Raw genomic sequence first — 16,951 nt, forward strand, 5'->3', positions numbered from 1 at the left:
CCCTGATGGATAAGGACCGGTTAGCTAGAGGAAGAGAGGTTAAAGACTGTCCAGTAAAGTGAGGAGTGCAAATAAGGGCCAAAGGACAGCGTCGGGTCCCTTCTAGGAAATGAAAATAGCTCAGAGTGACTGGGGTAAGGAGCTGGGCCAGGGAGTATGCTGTAAGATCAGAAGAGTGAGCAGGGGACTGTCAGATAGACGTTGGGAAGGAGCTTAGGCTTTAGTCTACAGGCAGGTAGTCATGGGAGTATTTTAAGCAGGGGAGCACTGATGGACACAGTCATGTTTCCTCCCCATGCCTTTAAATGAGGACCCTTATAACTAAGTTCATGCCACCTCCTATTGCCAACAAATCAGAGAGAGTATGTGTGCCTCTGAAGCCAGATTGGTCACAGCATTTGCTACAATGTTTATAGAACTTCTTAGTGTCTAAAACAGGGCTCAGGGTAAGGAAATGCCAGCCCTTCTGTTGGCCAGAAAGGGCCAGGACCCTCCCAGGGCATTTGCAAACAAAGGCCAGCTGGTTTGAATTTGGTGCGCCAACCCTAAAACCAGGTTGGGACCATGTGGCTTCTGGCTTCCTGATGACAGCTCTACGGAGCACTAATTAACATGCATTGTCACTCCTGTCCATCCGCACCCTCCTGGCCAGGGCCAGAGCCTCACCCATCCCAGGGGAAACAGGTCCCCAAAGGAGCAGACTCTAAGATCCTGTTTTAGTATGCAGCCCATGAATGGGGCCCATGTGCCCCTCAGTCCTCCCTCAGATGTCAGGCACCAAAGTTAGGGAGATTCATCAGGACACTGCTTTCACAGGACTTTGAGGTGGCCCCTCTTGGAGGCATGGTGGGAAAGACAAGTATTAAAGAGTGTCGCTGGGTGAAAGGGGGCATCCATAGATACGTCTCCATGCATAGCAGCTGTAGGCAGTGTTTGAATAAGAAAGAAAACATTTCATCTCTTCTGTAGTGGTAAAACCTTGGTTTCTGATGGAAAGGTCTTAGACAATCAAGACAAAGAGGACAACTAAGAGAGGTGTTGCTATGTCAGTGAGTGGAGGTTCTGGACCATTAGGGTACATGAGTGAGTGATTCTCAGTGTAGACCAATTCCTATTTGGAACTGTGCCCCATGTGCAGTAAAGACAGCATTTCTTAGGAGAAGTTCTTCTTGGCTGTCTATATTTTCTTAATCCTCAAAGCCAACAGTAAAAATCCATGATTTTAGTTTTCTAAAATAGGGCCAAGAGAAGAAAGAGAATGAATGCAAGGAGGAGGATGGGAGAGACAGGTCATTAGCATAGAGGGGAGTGGAAAGGAAAATCCACCACACATTTGGACGGGATGGAGCTGAGATCATCCTCACTTGGCATTGCTTGTCATAGTCGAAGTTCTGAGAAGCTACAAAAAGCTGGCTTCTCTGCAGAGCTCCAGACCCACAGCCAACTGTATACCTGACACCTCCACAGGATGACTAGCAAGATTCTCAGACTGAACTCGTCCTAAGCCAATTCCTGCTTTCCCTCACCAAATGCATTCCTCCCTGGATTGTGTCTTCCCCATCTCAGCAAATGGTGCCACTCTGCAGTTTAGGCTCCAAACACAAGGACTGTCCTGACAGCCACCATTTGCTCACCCCACCCCACAGCTAATCCACAGGCATGATCTTTTGCTCCTATCTCTGTAATATATCTAAAACCCACTTCCCCTTCTCCACTGCTCCAGCCCACTCCAGATCCAGGGCCTCCCACCTGGAGTACAGCAATAGCTTCCCCACAACCCCCTCTGCATTATCTAGGCTCCTTACAGCAGCCAGAGGGATCATCTAAAATAATACAGTAGATCATCATCTCCATGCTTATGATCCTAAAACAGGTTCTATTTGGAGTTAGAATAAAATCCCAATTTCTTACCCAGACCACCAAGACTCTCCGTCTGTTGCCCACCACTCACTGGGATGGCCTCACTTCCTCTTGTTTTCTCACTATTGGTCTCATATTTTCAGCTCTCTGGCCCTTCTCTTTCTCTCACAGGCCAAATTCATTCCCCTCTCAGGCTTTGGCACTTTCTGTACCCTCTGCCTGGCATACTTTTTATCCTGTCTCTCCATGGCTGGGTCTTGTTTATCATGCAGGATTCAGCTGTCTAAACTTATTTCCTCTCACTTCACCCTGCCTTCACTTTCTTCAGAAGATTAATCTGCTGCTGAATTCTGACTTTCTTGTTTACTATGTCCTCTTTCACTGGAATGTTAGCTCGATGAGATGTTACCAAAAAAATGCTGCTTGTCTTGTTGGAAGCAGGATCCGCAGAGCTGGGCACATGGGTTAGTGGGAGCCATTAGTGATATAGGGACATTCACTGAGGTCTTACTGTGATTTACCTTGGCCCTGTGCACTTGGGCATCACACCAGCCCCACTCCTGTGCTCATTGTACAGGGAGGAAACAGAACAGAAAATTCAGTGATGTGTCCCACATCTATCTGAATACAGCTTCATCTGGTCAAAACGTTTGTTCTTAACCACTGAAGACACTGCCTCTTCCTGTGTAGGAAGACAGACGTGGCTGCTCAGAGGTCCTCTTCCAGCAGGTGTACCTACCAGGCTGCCTGTGTCTCTGGGCCTGGGAAAGGTTGATGATGGGGTGAGGAAATGCGTGGTTCTCCATGAGGTTTCTGCAAAATGCTCAGTAATCAGCACCAAGGAGCTACTCAAAACCCAGGCCACAGTTCTAACTTATATTTCAATACATAGACCAGAGATGCAGATGCATAAAAGGTAAGAAAAGTTGAAATTATAACAATAATATTAATAATGTGTACTGCAAAGCTTAATGCAAATTTAATCATCTAACCCCAACCCATTAAAATCTCAAACCTTTCTGAAAGACTCTTCTTGTTTTCAAATGTTTCCATCTAAGTTTTAGTTAACAAATGGACTTTTGATCGATAACAGGAAGTCACTGAGGGCTGGACGCTTTGGCTGTAACCATAGACGCTCCCCTTGTTTTCCCTTTGCATTCTCTGAACTAGCCTTTTTCCCTCCTCCCCATTCCCCCTTGCTTTTTTTTTTTTCTTTTAAATTCTAGCTCTTGAATGTTTATTCTCTTCTTTAATGTGCCTTTTTGGACTTCATATATCATGTAGGAAAACAGAATCAGCAATCATTCAGTAATTACCAAGGAGTAATTAATGCTATAATTAGCCACCTATTACAAATGGTCTTCTCATTTTTCTATGTAACATCTATTTATTTACTTTATTCCTTTGCAGAGCCTCCTGTGAACTCCATGTTATAACTGCTCAATGCGATAAACCACATGCAGCCTGGTACTTTGTATTTCTGAGGGTCTACCACCCTTACTTTGAGATTTGTGAAGGGTCTCTTGTCTAAAAGGTGCCTGTGCATGAGGTGCTCGATCACTCATTACTCCATTTTGCCATGACATCAGAGCCCAGGGCCCTGTGAGCCTGCTCCTCAGTGGGAAACACTGGCTGTCTACCTCCCATGCCAAGGTCCTTGTTCCACGTTTGGTGTGATAGGCACTACTTTCTTTGAGTCTTTACAAATGCTCTTTCCCCTCTAAATAAGACAAGTTGGAGACAAAGCCAGCACCCAGATCCCAGTCTTCTCAGGGTAATGAACTGGGAAGTGAAAGTAATGGTGTGCCCTCATTTGCATCCCTTCTGGACAACAGTGTTCTTGTAACACTCTGTCAGTATTCTCCTTCATCTTCCTCCTCCCCATCAACATCACATGCTACTTACAAAGCACATATTTCTGTAAAAAGATATATCATTTTAAAACAACTTTCTATCTCCATACCTCCTTGGATCTTCACAGACATCCAGCAAGAGGTCTGTTGGGCCCTAAAGCCAAAGGGCACAAGTTCAATGAGTTGGAAAAAACTGACCAAGAGAGAATGACCATGGGGGCCACCCCGAGGGGAGGGGTGGGGGCCCACCTGACAGCCTCAGTGGGCATGTGTCCACCTGGAGAATGGGGCACTTGAGTGTGAAGCCATCAGAATCAGCCAGACTCTCAAATTTGGAGACAAGCCTTTCAATTCATGAATAGTATTACATTTTAAATTTCAAATGTCATGTTAGAAAAAGGTAACTTAAAGAATCACACGATGGAGCTAGGAACGCTGACATGTCTGTAGCTATATCACAGCATCCACAGCCTAGCCTGCCTCATCTCCTCTCAGAGCCTTAAGGACCCTGTTTGTAAAATGTCAGAAACCAAACTACATGCCTACACAAGTGAAGGCAGGACCATTTTCTGGAACAAACAGGCTGCGTAGAAATCCCAGCCTAGTCTTTATTAGCTGATGAAGTCCTTTCTCAACTTCTAGATTTCTTTTTCTGGAGTCTTTCAAATTATGGAATAAATGCAAGAGTTTTCATGAAACATGACTTTCTTCTCCCTAAAGACAGGCAACCTCACATACTGGTGAAGAGATAGGCTCAAGCTTTGGATCAACTGGGCCTGAATGGTGGCTCTGCCATCTGCTAGCTATAACCTGAGACAAGAAAACGAAATCTCAGTTTTCTTCTCAAGTACCTAATTGAGCTTTAGTGAGGGTCAAAAGAAACAATACACAAAAGGACTTTGCACTCTACCTGACACTCTGTCATTCTTATTGCTATAAACAATAGTGGGACCATCTTCATGTCCTATGGAATGTACACAAAGAATGTACACAACTTAAGTGACCATCAATGCATGCACACACACACAATGGTATATTATTCAGTTCTGAGAAAGAAGAAAATCTTGCCATTGTGACAACATAGATGGACCTACAGGGTATTATACTGAGGTAAGTCAGACAGAGAAAGACTAAGGTATGATATTATTTATATGTGGCTATCACTTATATGTATGTAAAATTGTGGTTTCCTGGGGCTGAGGGTTAGGGGGATTGGGGAGACACTGGTCAAAATGTATTCTTCCACTACGTTCACCTACAACCATTTTGGTCTCATATATTGAAGCTATCTTTTAGAGGCCAAGATAATTGGAAATATGGAGTGAGGGTAAGAATGTTTTAATGGGAAAAGGACTGTGGCTCTAAACTTCAGAGGAGGGCTCAGGCCACTAGTTCGCTTTCTAAAAAGGAGAGAATGACCATTAACCTATCAAAGAGGGACAAGCTGAGCAGACAACCGAGAAATGTGGCATTTCTATTTGACCTAACGATGACTGATTGGTTGAGAACCCAAACATGGAGGCCCTTCTTTATTTGCACAGCTGGAAAACACTCCATTCACCATGATTTTTGAAGGAGATTCAGGCAGTGCTTATTTAAAATCTTGGCACACTGAACATTAGAGAAGGTCATCAGGGCTTTATGGCATATCTGGTCTTGTCAGCCTCTCTTTTCAGTTTTCCCAGTTCAGTTATTTATCCAATAGTGTGAACTCAGAACTTTATATTCCACAAGCCATTGTACAGTGGCAACGATTGTTTTAATGTATTTAAAATGGTTTGCTGCTTTGCCTCATTAGAGCTGTTACCCTCAAGAAACTTATGCATAAAATGAAACAAACCAATGAGCTCTGGGCCTCTCTGGATTTTGCTAGTAGATTGGAAGAGGCAGAGAACTCCTGCCAGGGGTATACATGTGACCAGACATCCATTTCCAGGGGATATGTCTGAGGTCCACTGGAAGAGAACAGTCTCCATGGCTACCAGACTTCCAAGCAAGGCGTTCTGGACTGATAATGGGTCCTGAACCTCTGAATGAGCAAGGTGTGTGGGCCCTGATGGCTCCTGCTCTTCCCCTGGGCCACTCTGGCCAGGCCTGGCCAGTCTGCCAGCAAGCTTCTCCTTGGGCTCCCCTGGGCTCTCTCTGAGTCTGCTCTGGCCCCTGAATGTTAATGACTCATTTCACTGAAGAACTTGTCTGAGTCAGGAAGAAAATATGTAAGGGGGGCCCCTCTGGACCTCATGTCACTTGAGATGAAAAATGTTATGCTGCCTCCATACTATAACAATCTGAGACTATAAACAATGATTTAATTAATGACCATAGAAGAATACTTGCTCACTGATGTTACGTGGTCTAAAACCCCATAACTGACTCAATGTGAAGCCAATGTTTATATGGGCACAGATGACTGGAACCTAAAGTTTTGATGGCAACTGTTACTTTGAAGAGTGGTAAACAATGGCATTTTATTCCCAAGGCCCTTTAGAGGGGAAGCAGAGTAAGAAAGGTGAAAGTTTTGAGAGGGACTGGCTCTGGCATGGAAGGAAATGACTGGATTTAGACAGGAAAAGAAGGAGAATCACTGTGGAATCCAAGGCCTGGCCAGCTAAGCAGCTACTATTACCTCCTTGGATTTTCCAAGTTGCTGTACTCAGAACTTCTAAATCTAAAGGGCTATATTCTATAGCCAGGTCCTAAAATACTCTGAGTTGACTCAACTGTCTTCAAAAGGATGCTTCGAAGATTCTTATAAACAATGACTAAAACTAAATTATGGTGTAATATTAGTTGATTAAGACAAGACTTCAATTTGAGTAATTTTCATCAGCTGGACACAGACAGTGGTAAAAACAATAACCCATGACTAAATGCATACTAGCTGATGGGAAGAAGTGCAATCTGATGTGGCAAGAATACCAGCAAAATTTTTAAAAAGTGGAAAGGAACTCTTTTTTCAAGACCACAGAATAAAAGGAGGTGGGGGGACAGGAAAAGTGTAGTTCACTCAAGATTTTCAAATGTCAACAAAGTTCCAAAAACTGTTTCAAGTATGGCCTGTTTCCTCAGAGGAAATATAGATGCACTCAGCTTTCATCCCCTTGTGCCTATGTTCCTCCCACACATCACCCTGAAATGAAGCCAAATGCATTACTCTGAGATAACCAGAATTACTGATACCTACAGTGAGGCAAGCCAGCCAATAAACAAAAATAATCATAGAATATGTTGTTCTAAAGCTTCAAGGAAATGTTAAAACTTCCATGCAGGTCTTCACTTTTTCAATGAGGAGACTGAGACTTGCTTAAAATACTTTTCCAAGGAGAAGCAGATACTTAGAGACAATGCCAGGTATAGGAAGAGATATTCTGGATGAGGTTTATTTACCTGGCTATGCACCTATTCTCTGAGAACTTCCCACACCCATTGCCCATAATGCTGAGCCCCTCAGAGTGCATATATTTTTCTCTGTGGGCTGACCTCTGCCCACACCCAATTCAGCAGAGAAGAGACCTGATCCAAGCTGGGTGTTACAGTATTTTTGGGGAGGGAAGTGAGAGACTTAAAATTAGAACTTAGAGTCACAGATCAGTCTCAAATGGAGATAAGAGAAACTCCTTTCTAATATCATGCCTTGCCCACAATCTGTGTTGTGTGGATAGATGGGTGTGCATGGCACAGGGTGGCCATTTTTGAATATGCACAAGTCCTAGCAGAGAAGGTCTATCTATGGAGAAGAACACCGTGAAGTGTATAAAGAAACCAAGAAAGGAAAGAAAAACAAAAACACAGCTCCCTAGTCCTCAAGAGACACAAGCTTTCCTTCCCAACCTAAATTTTGAGTCACTCCTTTCTCTCTTCAAAACATTCCTTTTTTTAATTTCAGGGAGCAACTTTGGTTGCTTGCAATGAAAATAACTGTTTTAAGTCACTAAAACTAGAGTGAGACCTACAAAGACTTCTTCATTGGGTTCTCTTTACTCCACTGAGGTATAAACTTTTATAAAGGATGGATTAGGAGACAATATAAAAATAGACCACTGGCATCCATCAATACCAGTATATGAGCAATAGAACAGCTCTTCCTTCATTAGTATTTATAATCAATTTACTCATTTTAGGAACATCAAATGATTACCTACTCTGAATAAGGTAGGAGGCTGGGCTCTGTCAGTGCTCAAGTTGAAATCAGAGTCAAAGGCTGACCTCATGGAGTGTGTTGCCTCAGGAGGGAGATAAGACATGTGCACAGATCAACACGACACCAGGAAATAATATAGGGCATTTGTGTGAAAGGCACTGAGCAACCAGCTTTACTTACACAGCCTCATTCCATGCTTGCTCACAATATCTGTATGGGCAGCTATCATCACTTGCCCTGTTCTATACACGACATAACTCAGACCCAAATAGGTTTGGTAACTTGCAAATGGTTGGTGGATGATGAAAGCTGGACTTAAACTCAAGAAATCTGGGTTCATACTCAAGGAATCTGGACTCTACCACCGAGTTGGCTCCTATGTTTTGCCTTCTCAGTTGTTACAGAATGAAAAGAAGCCCTTCATAGATTGATGGGCTCATTACTTCCCTCCATGTGCCTTCCCCAAAGTACTGTTTCTTAATTACAAAAGGGGGTCGTTAATCAATTAACCTGTGAATATAGAAAAGCCAACAATTATTGCACTTACTATGTCCCAGTACTGAACTAGGACCCTAATGTGCATCATTTTATTAATCCTTACATTTAATAAGAATCAAAGGAAGCACTATTATCACCACTTCCATTTTGAAAATTAGAGCATTAAGGCTAGAATTAACTGACTTAATTAGTTGTGTAGGCTAAGTCATGCTATAGAAACACATCAAACCAGAAAACTCAGGGGCTTAACACAAAGGTTATCACACACACGATGTATCTAGTGTGGGTTGGCAGATGGCAGGGGACAGGATGAGCGGAAAGGCATTTGTTCCATGTGGTCATTCAGAGACCCAGGCTGATGAAAGTTGCTCCATTTCATGACTTCTATCATGTAGCTTCAGAGTTCGCAAGAGCCAAAGAGAGTATAGATACCAACACACCAGCTCTTAAACTCATTAACCTGGAAATGACCCAGGTTGGTTTTGCTTACAGACTATTGGCCAAAATCAGTGTTGAGGTCCTGCCTAACAGCAGGGGGCTGGGAATGCCAAGTGAGCACATGAATATTCTGGGTGTGCACATACATGGCTCTGCTACAGCGATTCTCCCAAGGTTACTCAGCTCCTAAGCAGTAGGGTGGAGAGTCTTAAACCACTCCCCTTGACTATGTCCTCAAAATTGATCAGCATATTTTGAGACAAGCTGTTACTAGTTTCTGGAAATTCATGAAGAAACACCCAGACCATATCTTAGAATTTAAAGCCCTCTCCTAGAACTGTCTGCTTCCTCACGACTATCTTGATTTCTGCACATCCGAGGAGAAGGCATTCAGAGCCATGCTCATGAGAGGGACCTACCTTTGTTGGCACAGGCCATCCACTTGAGATTGTCTGCAAAAGCTGCCTCTCGTCCAATGAGGTACGTGAAGATGCGAACCTGAGAGGAAGACAGACACAAGGATCAGTGGTATTCACTTTTCACTGTCCTGCACAGACCACATCACGGCTCACGCACATGTGGTTTACCTCGTTAATGCTCCACGCTTCCCATCTGGAGGAACATATTTAAAACATTTGAAGTACAGTCAGCTTGAAATATATTCAAAACTGGGGCCTTTGATCTTTGAAACCATATGGCACTGGTGGTGCTTGTTTTTTGGTGTGGAACTCGCGACAGAAGAGAATAACTTGAAATGGGAGACCAGCAGCATCACGGCCTGGGTTTGCTGCACACATATGGACCAGAATCATCAGGTCTGGACCAAATCCACAACAGTTCTCCTTATCCACACAGGAAATGCAGAGTGTGCTCTGCTTGGAAATAAAAACGCCACTGAAAGACCCTCAACATTTCCCCCCAGTGGTGAAGACAGGCTGCAGACACTCTCTTGCCATCTGTGGTCTCAGGGTTGATTTGAGGAGGTAATTCACTGGGACAAGAAGCACAGCCTGGAGCCAGGACACCACTGGAGACCCTCTTAAGCCTTCCTAAGTTTTTGGCTCTGGAAGAGTAGAAAACACATGTAAAACCCTGGCTCCATTATTTTCTATTGCTTTCCTAACTCTCTCATGAGACCAGAGTACTTTGTTTGTTTGTTTGTTTTATATTATAGTTGACACAAAAATATATTAGTTTCAGGTGTATAACATAGTGATTTGACATTTATATTCCTCATGATGTGATCACCATAGTACGCCTAGTAATCATCTATCACCATGCAAAGTTATTACAATAATAATGACTATTTTCACTATGCTGTACATTATTACATCCCCATGACTTTTTTCTTTAAGCTGAGGTTTTGTATCTCTTATTCCCCTTCACCCTTCTCACCCATTCCCCCATTTTCCTCCCCACTCGCAACCATTAGTTTATTCTCTGTATCTAAGAGTCAGTTTCTGTTTTGTTTATTTCTTTTATAGATTTGACACATAAGGAAAATAATACAGTATTTGGAGAAGATGTAGAGAAAAGGGAAGCCTGCATACTGTTTGTGGGATTGTAAATAGGGCAGGAACTATGCAAAACATTATGGAGGTTTCTCAACAAATAAAAAATACAACTACCATACAACCCAGAAATTCCACATCTGAGTATCAAGCTGAAAAAAACAAAACACTAATTTAAAAATATATATGTACCCCTATATCACTGCAGCATTACTTATAATTGCCAGGATATGGAAACAACCTAGGTGTCCATTGGTAGATGAGTGAATAAAGAATATATAATATGGTCAAAGATAAATAAGACAAACACACACGCATGCGCGCGCGCACACACACACACACACACACACACACAGAATGTAATATTACTCAGCCATAAAATAGAATGAAAATCTTGCCATTTGCAACAACATCAATGACTTAGAAGGTACTATGCTAAGTGAAATAGAATTCTTTGAAATAAACCACAACCTACCTCCCAAACTGGTAATTGAGGATTAAATAGAAGAAAAATAAGGAATTAAAAGAGTTAAAACCCTTTCATTCAAATTTAAATTAGTGTGGGTCAACACTATACAGTCCAAATAAACCTTTTCTGGCAGGCCAAGTTCAGCCCTTTGGTCAACCCAATGAGACTGAGTCAAATGAAGACATGGTAGTAGATGAACAATGCGTTACATGTGTCACCAAAGGCTTTACCAGGTGAAGTCCTCTCATTGCATCTAGATTGGGTCAGGCACCCCTACTGCTCCTTCCACGAATTTATTTCAATTATAGTTAACTAATGTCTTTGCGTGGTTACACCTGCGAGGTTGATCTCCACTACACTTGATGCAGGAAAAGAAGGGCTATGACTCTTTTCTCATCTATGACCCAATGGAGCACAGTACTTGGAACATTACAAGTCAAAATATGAATGAATAAAAATATATAAATGCTCAAAAATGAAGAGCTAGTCCTAATCAGGAATATCTCCTTATCTGCGAATTATAACTTAAAGATTCGTTTTTTTATTTTTTTTTTATTTTTTTATTTTGGTTTTTCAATTACAGTTGTCCCCTTTTCCCCCAATTTCTCTCCCCCACCCAACCCACCCCCTCTCCCACAATCATATCCCTCCCCGTTGTCCATGTCCATGAGTCTTTCATACAGGCTCTTTAATTAATCCCTTCCCTTACTTATCCCCCTTCTCTCCCTCTTAAAGATTCGTTTTTAAGTGATGATTTATATCCAACTAAAAAGATGTTTAAAAATGCACATTATCATTATGCAGCCTTAGTCTGTCCTCATTTTTGTTTGGTAAGGCAGTCATTTTATCCACCACAGCTCCTGCAAGGGGGCTTCCTGGGTGGAAGAACAGGCAGAGAAGACTTGGCCTCTCTTCATTCCCCTTGCTCTTTTCCACACTATTCCCACTGAAATCACATAGGAAGGAAGGATTTTTTCTTTTTTTAATTGGGAGATTCTGGCTTCTCTTGGAGCCATGGTGTTGGGGGGGGTTGGTAGGGGAAGAGAAGATTCAGCCTCATATAGCCAAAGGCGATTACTATTGACCCTCCAACACACCCTGTTCACTTTTCCTTTCTGGCCACTGTTGGCATTTAGCTGATAATGCCTGATTTAGGGGAAACTGAGGCCCAGTGAAATAAAGTGATTCAATTAGTTTCAAGTCCTAATCTAATCAGAGGTGTCTGATTCCAGAGGCCTCAAGATAACAGTGGGGTCTCTTCTTCACCTCCTGGAGGTGCCGGCCTTGCCAGCACAGAAATCCCCAGCCAGCTCTAACGTCCAGAGCCAGAACCCACAGGAGACAGGATTGGAATCCTTTCTCTTGAGACCATGCCCATGCTGTTTCCATAACACATTGCCTTTCATTTCAAATTTAAGCTATTTAAGGGGAAACACTAGACTGATAAAAACTTGCATGCCCACTGGCTCTTTACCAAGCAGAAAGCAAAATAGATAGCTCTTAGGAAATGAAGCCATGAGTCTATCTTTGTAGACAAAGCAGAAAAGACCCAACACAAAGCAACCCATTTGTTTTTGAGTAAAGGTACCTATGTGTGCCAAACCTCCTCTGCCATCCAGATGAAGAACCACAGGATAAACTGAGTTTCCTTGGAGGCATAGCTGAAACTCCAGAACAATGCTGTGAATCACTGGCAAAACTTCTATAACTCCTGATTTAAAAACATGGCAACCCATTTGGAAAACCAGTAGGATTGTGCCAAACTTCAGACCAGACATGATTGCTCAAGAATAATTGTGCTAACAATACTCACAATAATGCAAACCAGCCTGCACCCTCTACACCACCACCACTGTGGTGTCTGCAGTCAGTACCATCCCTTGGGTCAGGTATGTGCTGAGGGATTTATAGAATTATATTGATTTTGTTTGATTGTGAAACAAAATCAGAATCATCTTTAATATTTCCATTTATGTACAGTCCTTGGCTCCCAGTGGACTGGCCTCCTTATCTGAGTAGAAATAGCATAGAAATGACTTGTTGCTTCTCTGCCTATAAAATAAACATAGTCAAATGATACTGGGTTCACACCCTGGATTTCCCACAATAATGCCTTTCAACTGGCAACAAAAAGAAGAGAGATTAAATCCAAAATAAATATTTTACAGAGCAATTTAACAATATCCATAGCATTTTATAGTTGCAATCTTTTTTTCAGAACCAGTAATACTAACTCTAGGCAGTTATCTCACAGGCAGCAAAACAACTAAAATGCCTATGAGACCAAGCTGGTAACACAGATGACAGGAAGGGGTAGGAGAACTGCAGAATGCATGTCTTCTTAAAGCCCTATAACTCAGGTTTATAAATTTTCACAAGTACACAAATATAATATAAATACAAGGACATTCAGCTTCATTACTTACAGTGGTCGCAAAACTGCTACATCTTAAGTGTCTCTTGATAGCTGATTGGCTAAAAAATTACAGTACTTTCATGCAGGGGAATACCATGCAGCTATGTACTCATACAGAAGGACCTCCATTGTAAACCAGTAAGAGGGAAGGAAGGAAGTTGCAGGGTATTGTGGAGCATGGAATTCTATTTTTATTATGAAGGAACTTACACTTTTTACTTCAGAAATTTCAATGCCACTTGAATGTTTTTACAAATGAACAGGTACTGCTTTAATAATTAAAGAGCCCTTAAAATGAAAAGAAAGTAATGAACCGCTACTTCCAGAGGCATTCTGTAAGGACATAGGAAGAATAAATGTGGCAGCAAACTCAAACACAGAAAAAGAGATATGTAGAAATTACTCCACCGCTCAATTAACTGAGTATAAAACCTCTGAGTAACAAATTTAAATTGTTCCTCATTTCCATCACTAACAGATCTTGTAACCCAATGGGTTTTATTCCCAAGGGTTGGAGATTTCTTCCCTAGGAAGTACCATCAGACAAACTTTCCCAAGTCTGCCTTTAGTCCAACTACTTTTCGGATGTGGAAGGGGCAGACTGAGGGTGGTCCAGGAAGCCGGGTCCATTGCACAGCTGATCATGAGAAGGCGTCACTGTCACAGCACAGTTCAGACCAGGGCAGTCATCAGGGTGCACCAAGTTCCCCAGAAAGCCAGGCCCTTGTGCTCCTTGTCCCCAAGCATGAAGGCACCACCTTCATTAGTGCAGCACAAGGGCAGGGTGAAAAAAACTCTGCATCAACGTATTAGTTCATTTAGATCTTCCATTTAAGTTTGGATGTCTTTAAATGTTCTACAAACCCAATTATACTTAATAAAATGTTAAGATGTGGACATTTCAAAGTTCAAAGTCACTTAATTTAATCTACTTAGTATAAAATTTTCCAAATGAAACAAACAATCCAGTTTTTCCAAAAAACAGATTTATGCTTCTTACTCATATACAGGGTAGATGCAATTTTCAGCAAAAATGCAGAGCAGCATCATTCCTTTCCACCTTTAGTGAGCATAGGTGGTCTGAGTTTGCACAGATCATGAATCAAATTCTCTCCTTTCTGTAATCATTAACATAGGGGAAGGGAAGTAGCTGCCAGTAGGAGCTACTAGGGGGCAATTGCACAGCCAGAAAACAAATTCTGCCACTCACACAGGTCCCTAGTAACAAAAAGGAGATCACCAATACCCATGCTTTTGAGATAGCCTGTGAATAGCAGTTCACCTACCATCACAAGTAACTTCCAAGCACATACTATGTGCCAGGGACTACTCTTGGTGTTGGAGATATGATGAATCAAACAAACGCTGTCCTCAGGGCTTTAGATTTTTGTGAGTGAAACAGATAATAAATGGCAAATTCGTATAGAATGTTTCTTTGTTGTATTAAATGCTTATAAAGAAAATAAAACAGAGTAAGGCAATGGAGAGTAATTGGGGCTGCTGTTTTAGGAAGGAAGGGAGGGAAGCCCTCCCTAATAAGGTGATATTTGAGCAGGGATCTGGAAAAAATGGGGTAGGGGAGCAAGATATATGGCTATTGGTGGAGAATGTTCCAGGTGAAGGAAACAGGTACCAAGTCCTTGAGATAGGGATGCTCAAGGGATATGGATGAGGGCAGTGAGGATAGAGTGGAGTCAGCTAAGAGAGGTTGCAGAGTATGAACTTGGACAGACAACGGCTGTTAAATCATGTGAGCCTTTGTGTCCACTGTTGGAGAGTGGACTTTTCTTTTTTTTTTTTTTTTTTTGACAGCAACAACGGAAACCACAGGGGGAACTGAGTAGAAGCTGACATAAGTTACCTATAAAACTGTAAACAGGCACTCTGTCTGCATTGTGAAGAATAGGCTATGGATTGTCATGCTCAACCTGGTTGCCCATTTCATTTTCCTGTGATGATATAATTCTGAATGCTCAGGTCCCATCCAAGGTCAACTAAATCAGGCAGGGCCCAGCTTTCTAATCTCCTTGTGGAAGTTGCAATGTGTAGCCTAGTTCGAGAACCACAGCCACGGGGTGGTAAGGGTAGAAACAGAGATACTAAGTAGGAGGCCACTGAAATTTTCCAGGAGAGAGCTGAAGGTAGCTCTGGCCAGGGTGGCAGGGTGGTGAGAACCGTCAGACTTCATTGGGCATCAGAATCACTAGGAGCTTTGAATCATAGGTTGAAGGTGCAGTTCCCAGCACCCACCCTCTAGGGATTCAGATTAAATAAACCCAGGGATCTAGACTTTTTAAAAAAGTGTTCATGGTGCATCTGAGGTCAATACTTAAGAAAATAATACCCTCAAGAAGTGGAGGCCTGAACAAAGGAAAGTGGGACTGGGAATTAAGAAATCACTGGAGCCATTTCCAATAAAGGCATTTCTATTGATTGCTAAGGATTGGGACTGAACTTCAGGGAGTTTACAATACAGTGAGTGGTTAAAAACAAAAAAGAAAAACTGGATCCAGAAGACATGATCGAAGAAGCTTGTGTCAATTCAACAGGTGGGAGCATCAGACACCTACCAGGCTGGGCAAGCAGGAGAGGGCAGATCTGTCCTAGATACCTGTTGCTGTTGAACTGGTGTTCACATCCAAACAAAGCATTGTTTCTTGAAATTATAATAATCCCACTTTTCCTCCCAGATACAGGGCCTGGGGACAGGGCACTGAGGAGCCTATGAATATTCTTTACTTTTATACAAAAAAAAAAGCGCAATTTTTTATTTTTAAAATAACATTTAATTATAAATGCAGTATATCTACCTTTAAAAGCATTCAAGTTATATATATTATAGATATCAATGGAATTCACCATAAGAGTCGTCCAGTACCTACAGGTGCCCACATCCATGGGTTCTAAATTTTAATCCAGCTAAGTGGCATTTTCTGCAAGTGAACGCATGGACTCTCCTTCATGTCTTCTCACCTGCTCATGTCCCTTCAGACTTACTGCCCAATTCACTTATTCCCTCAAATACCTCCAGGATTACTCAAAAGTGGTGCATGACTTCAGCTTTAGGAAGAGGTCTCCTGATGTCTTTATGTTTTAAAGTCAATTTGGTGTTACTCTACATGTTCTTATTCTGTATCTTCACAAGATATTCCTAACCGCTTCTATTATTCTTTCCTGATTTCTAGAATTGCTGATGCAGGGGACTATTTCTGAATAAAATATTTAATCTTTAAGCAGAAGATGAGGGTTGGAACTTGATTAGTCACAAAAATATTTCATAAATCACTGACAGTATGTGTCTTCATGAAAATGCTGCCAGAGTAGAGGTGGACTCGGGGAAGGTTGACACCAGCGGAAACAGTTATATTGAGGAAGCTGCTTTAATCTGGAATCTATCACGCTCATAATAAAAGAAGAAACATCCTTATCCTGAAGGATAAGAGAGGCAAATAAGGTAACGCTGCCCTGAGCAGTGATAAAATTGGAAAAAAATTGAATTAAATTATAAAAGTAATAAAATTTCAACAAATGAATATCATAGATCGTCATGAAAAATGAACTGTCATTTTGGGGACGCTCGAAGAGTCTGTATAATCTCCTTTCTCTCAAGCACAGCCCCTGATACCTCATGTGTGATTTTGAAAATATCCTGAATCAGAAAAAGAATCACCATGTGTAATCTTCCAGCCAGAGGATGAAAGTCCAGTTTTATGGTCACGTGATATGTCAAAGTGAAGGAGACGGGTGTCTCTGGGTCACCCAGGG

At 42.0% G+C, this 16,951-nt stretch overlaps 1 protein-coding gene across 1 annotated transcript in view; it reads right to left on the minus strand.

Annotated features, from left to right (window-relative positions):
* CACNA2D3 (calcium voltage-gated channel auxiliary subunit alpha2delta 3) overlaps positions 1 to 16,951 on the minus strand; it is a 931,470-nt gene that overhangs the window by 299,139 nt on the left and 615,380 nt on the right. The window contains exon 12 of the mRNA XM_090284008.1: positions 9,210 to 9,288. Within this exon, the coding sequence (XP_090140134.1) occupies positions 9,210 to 9,288 (79 nt within the window). The remainder of the gene's footprint in view (positions 1 to 9,209; positions 9,289 to 16,951) is intronic.

Source organism: Furipterus horrens, unplaced genomic scaffold, assembly GCF_987537825.1.
Source record: "Furipterus horrens unplaced genomic scaffold, mFurHor1.1.pri manual_scaffold_7, whole genome shotgun sequence".
Taxonomy (NCBI): domain Eukaryota; kingdom Metazoa; phylum Chordata; class Mammalia; order Chiroptera; family Furipteridae; genus Furipterus; species Furipterus horrens.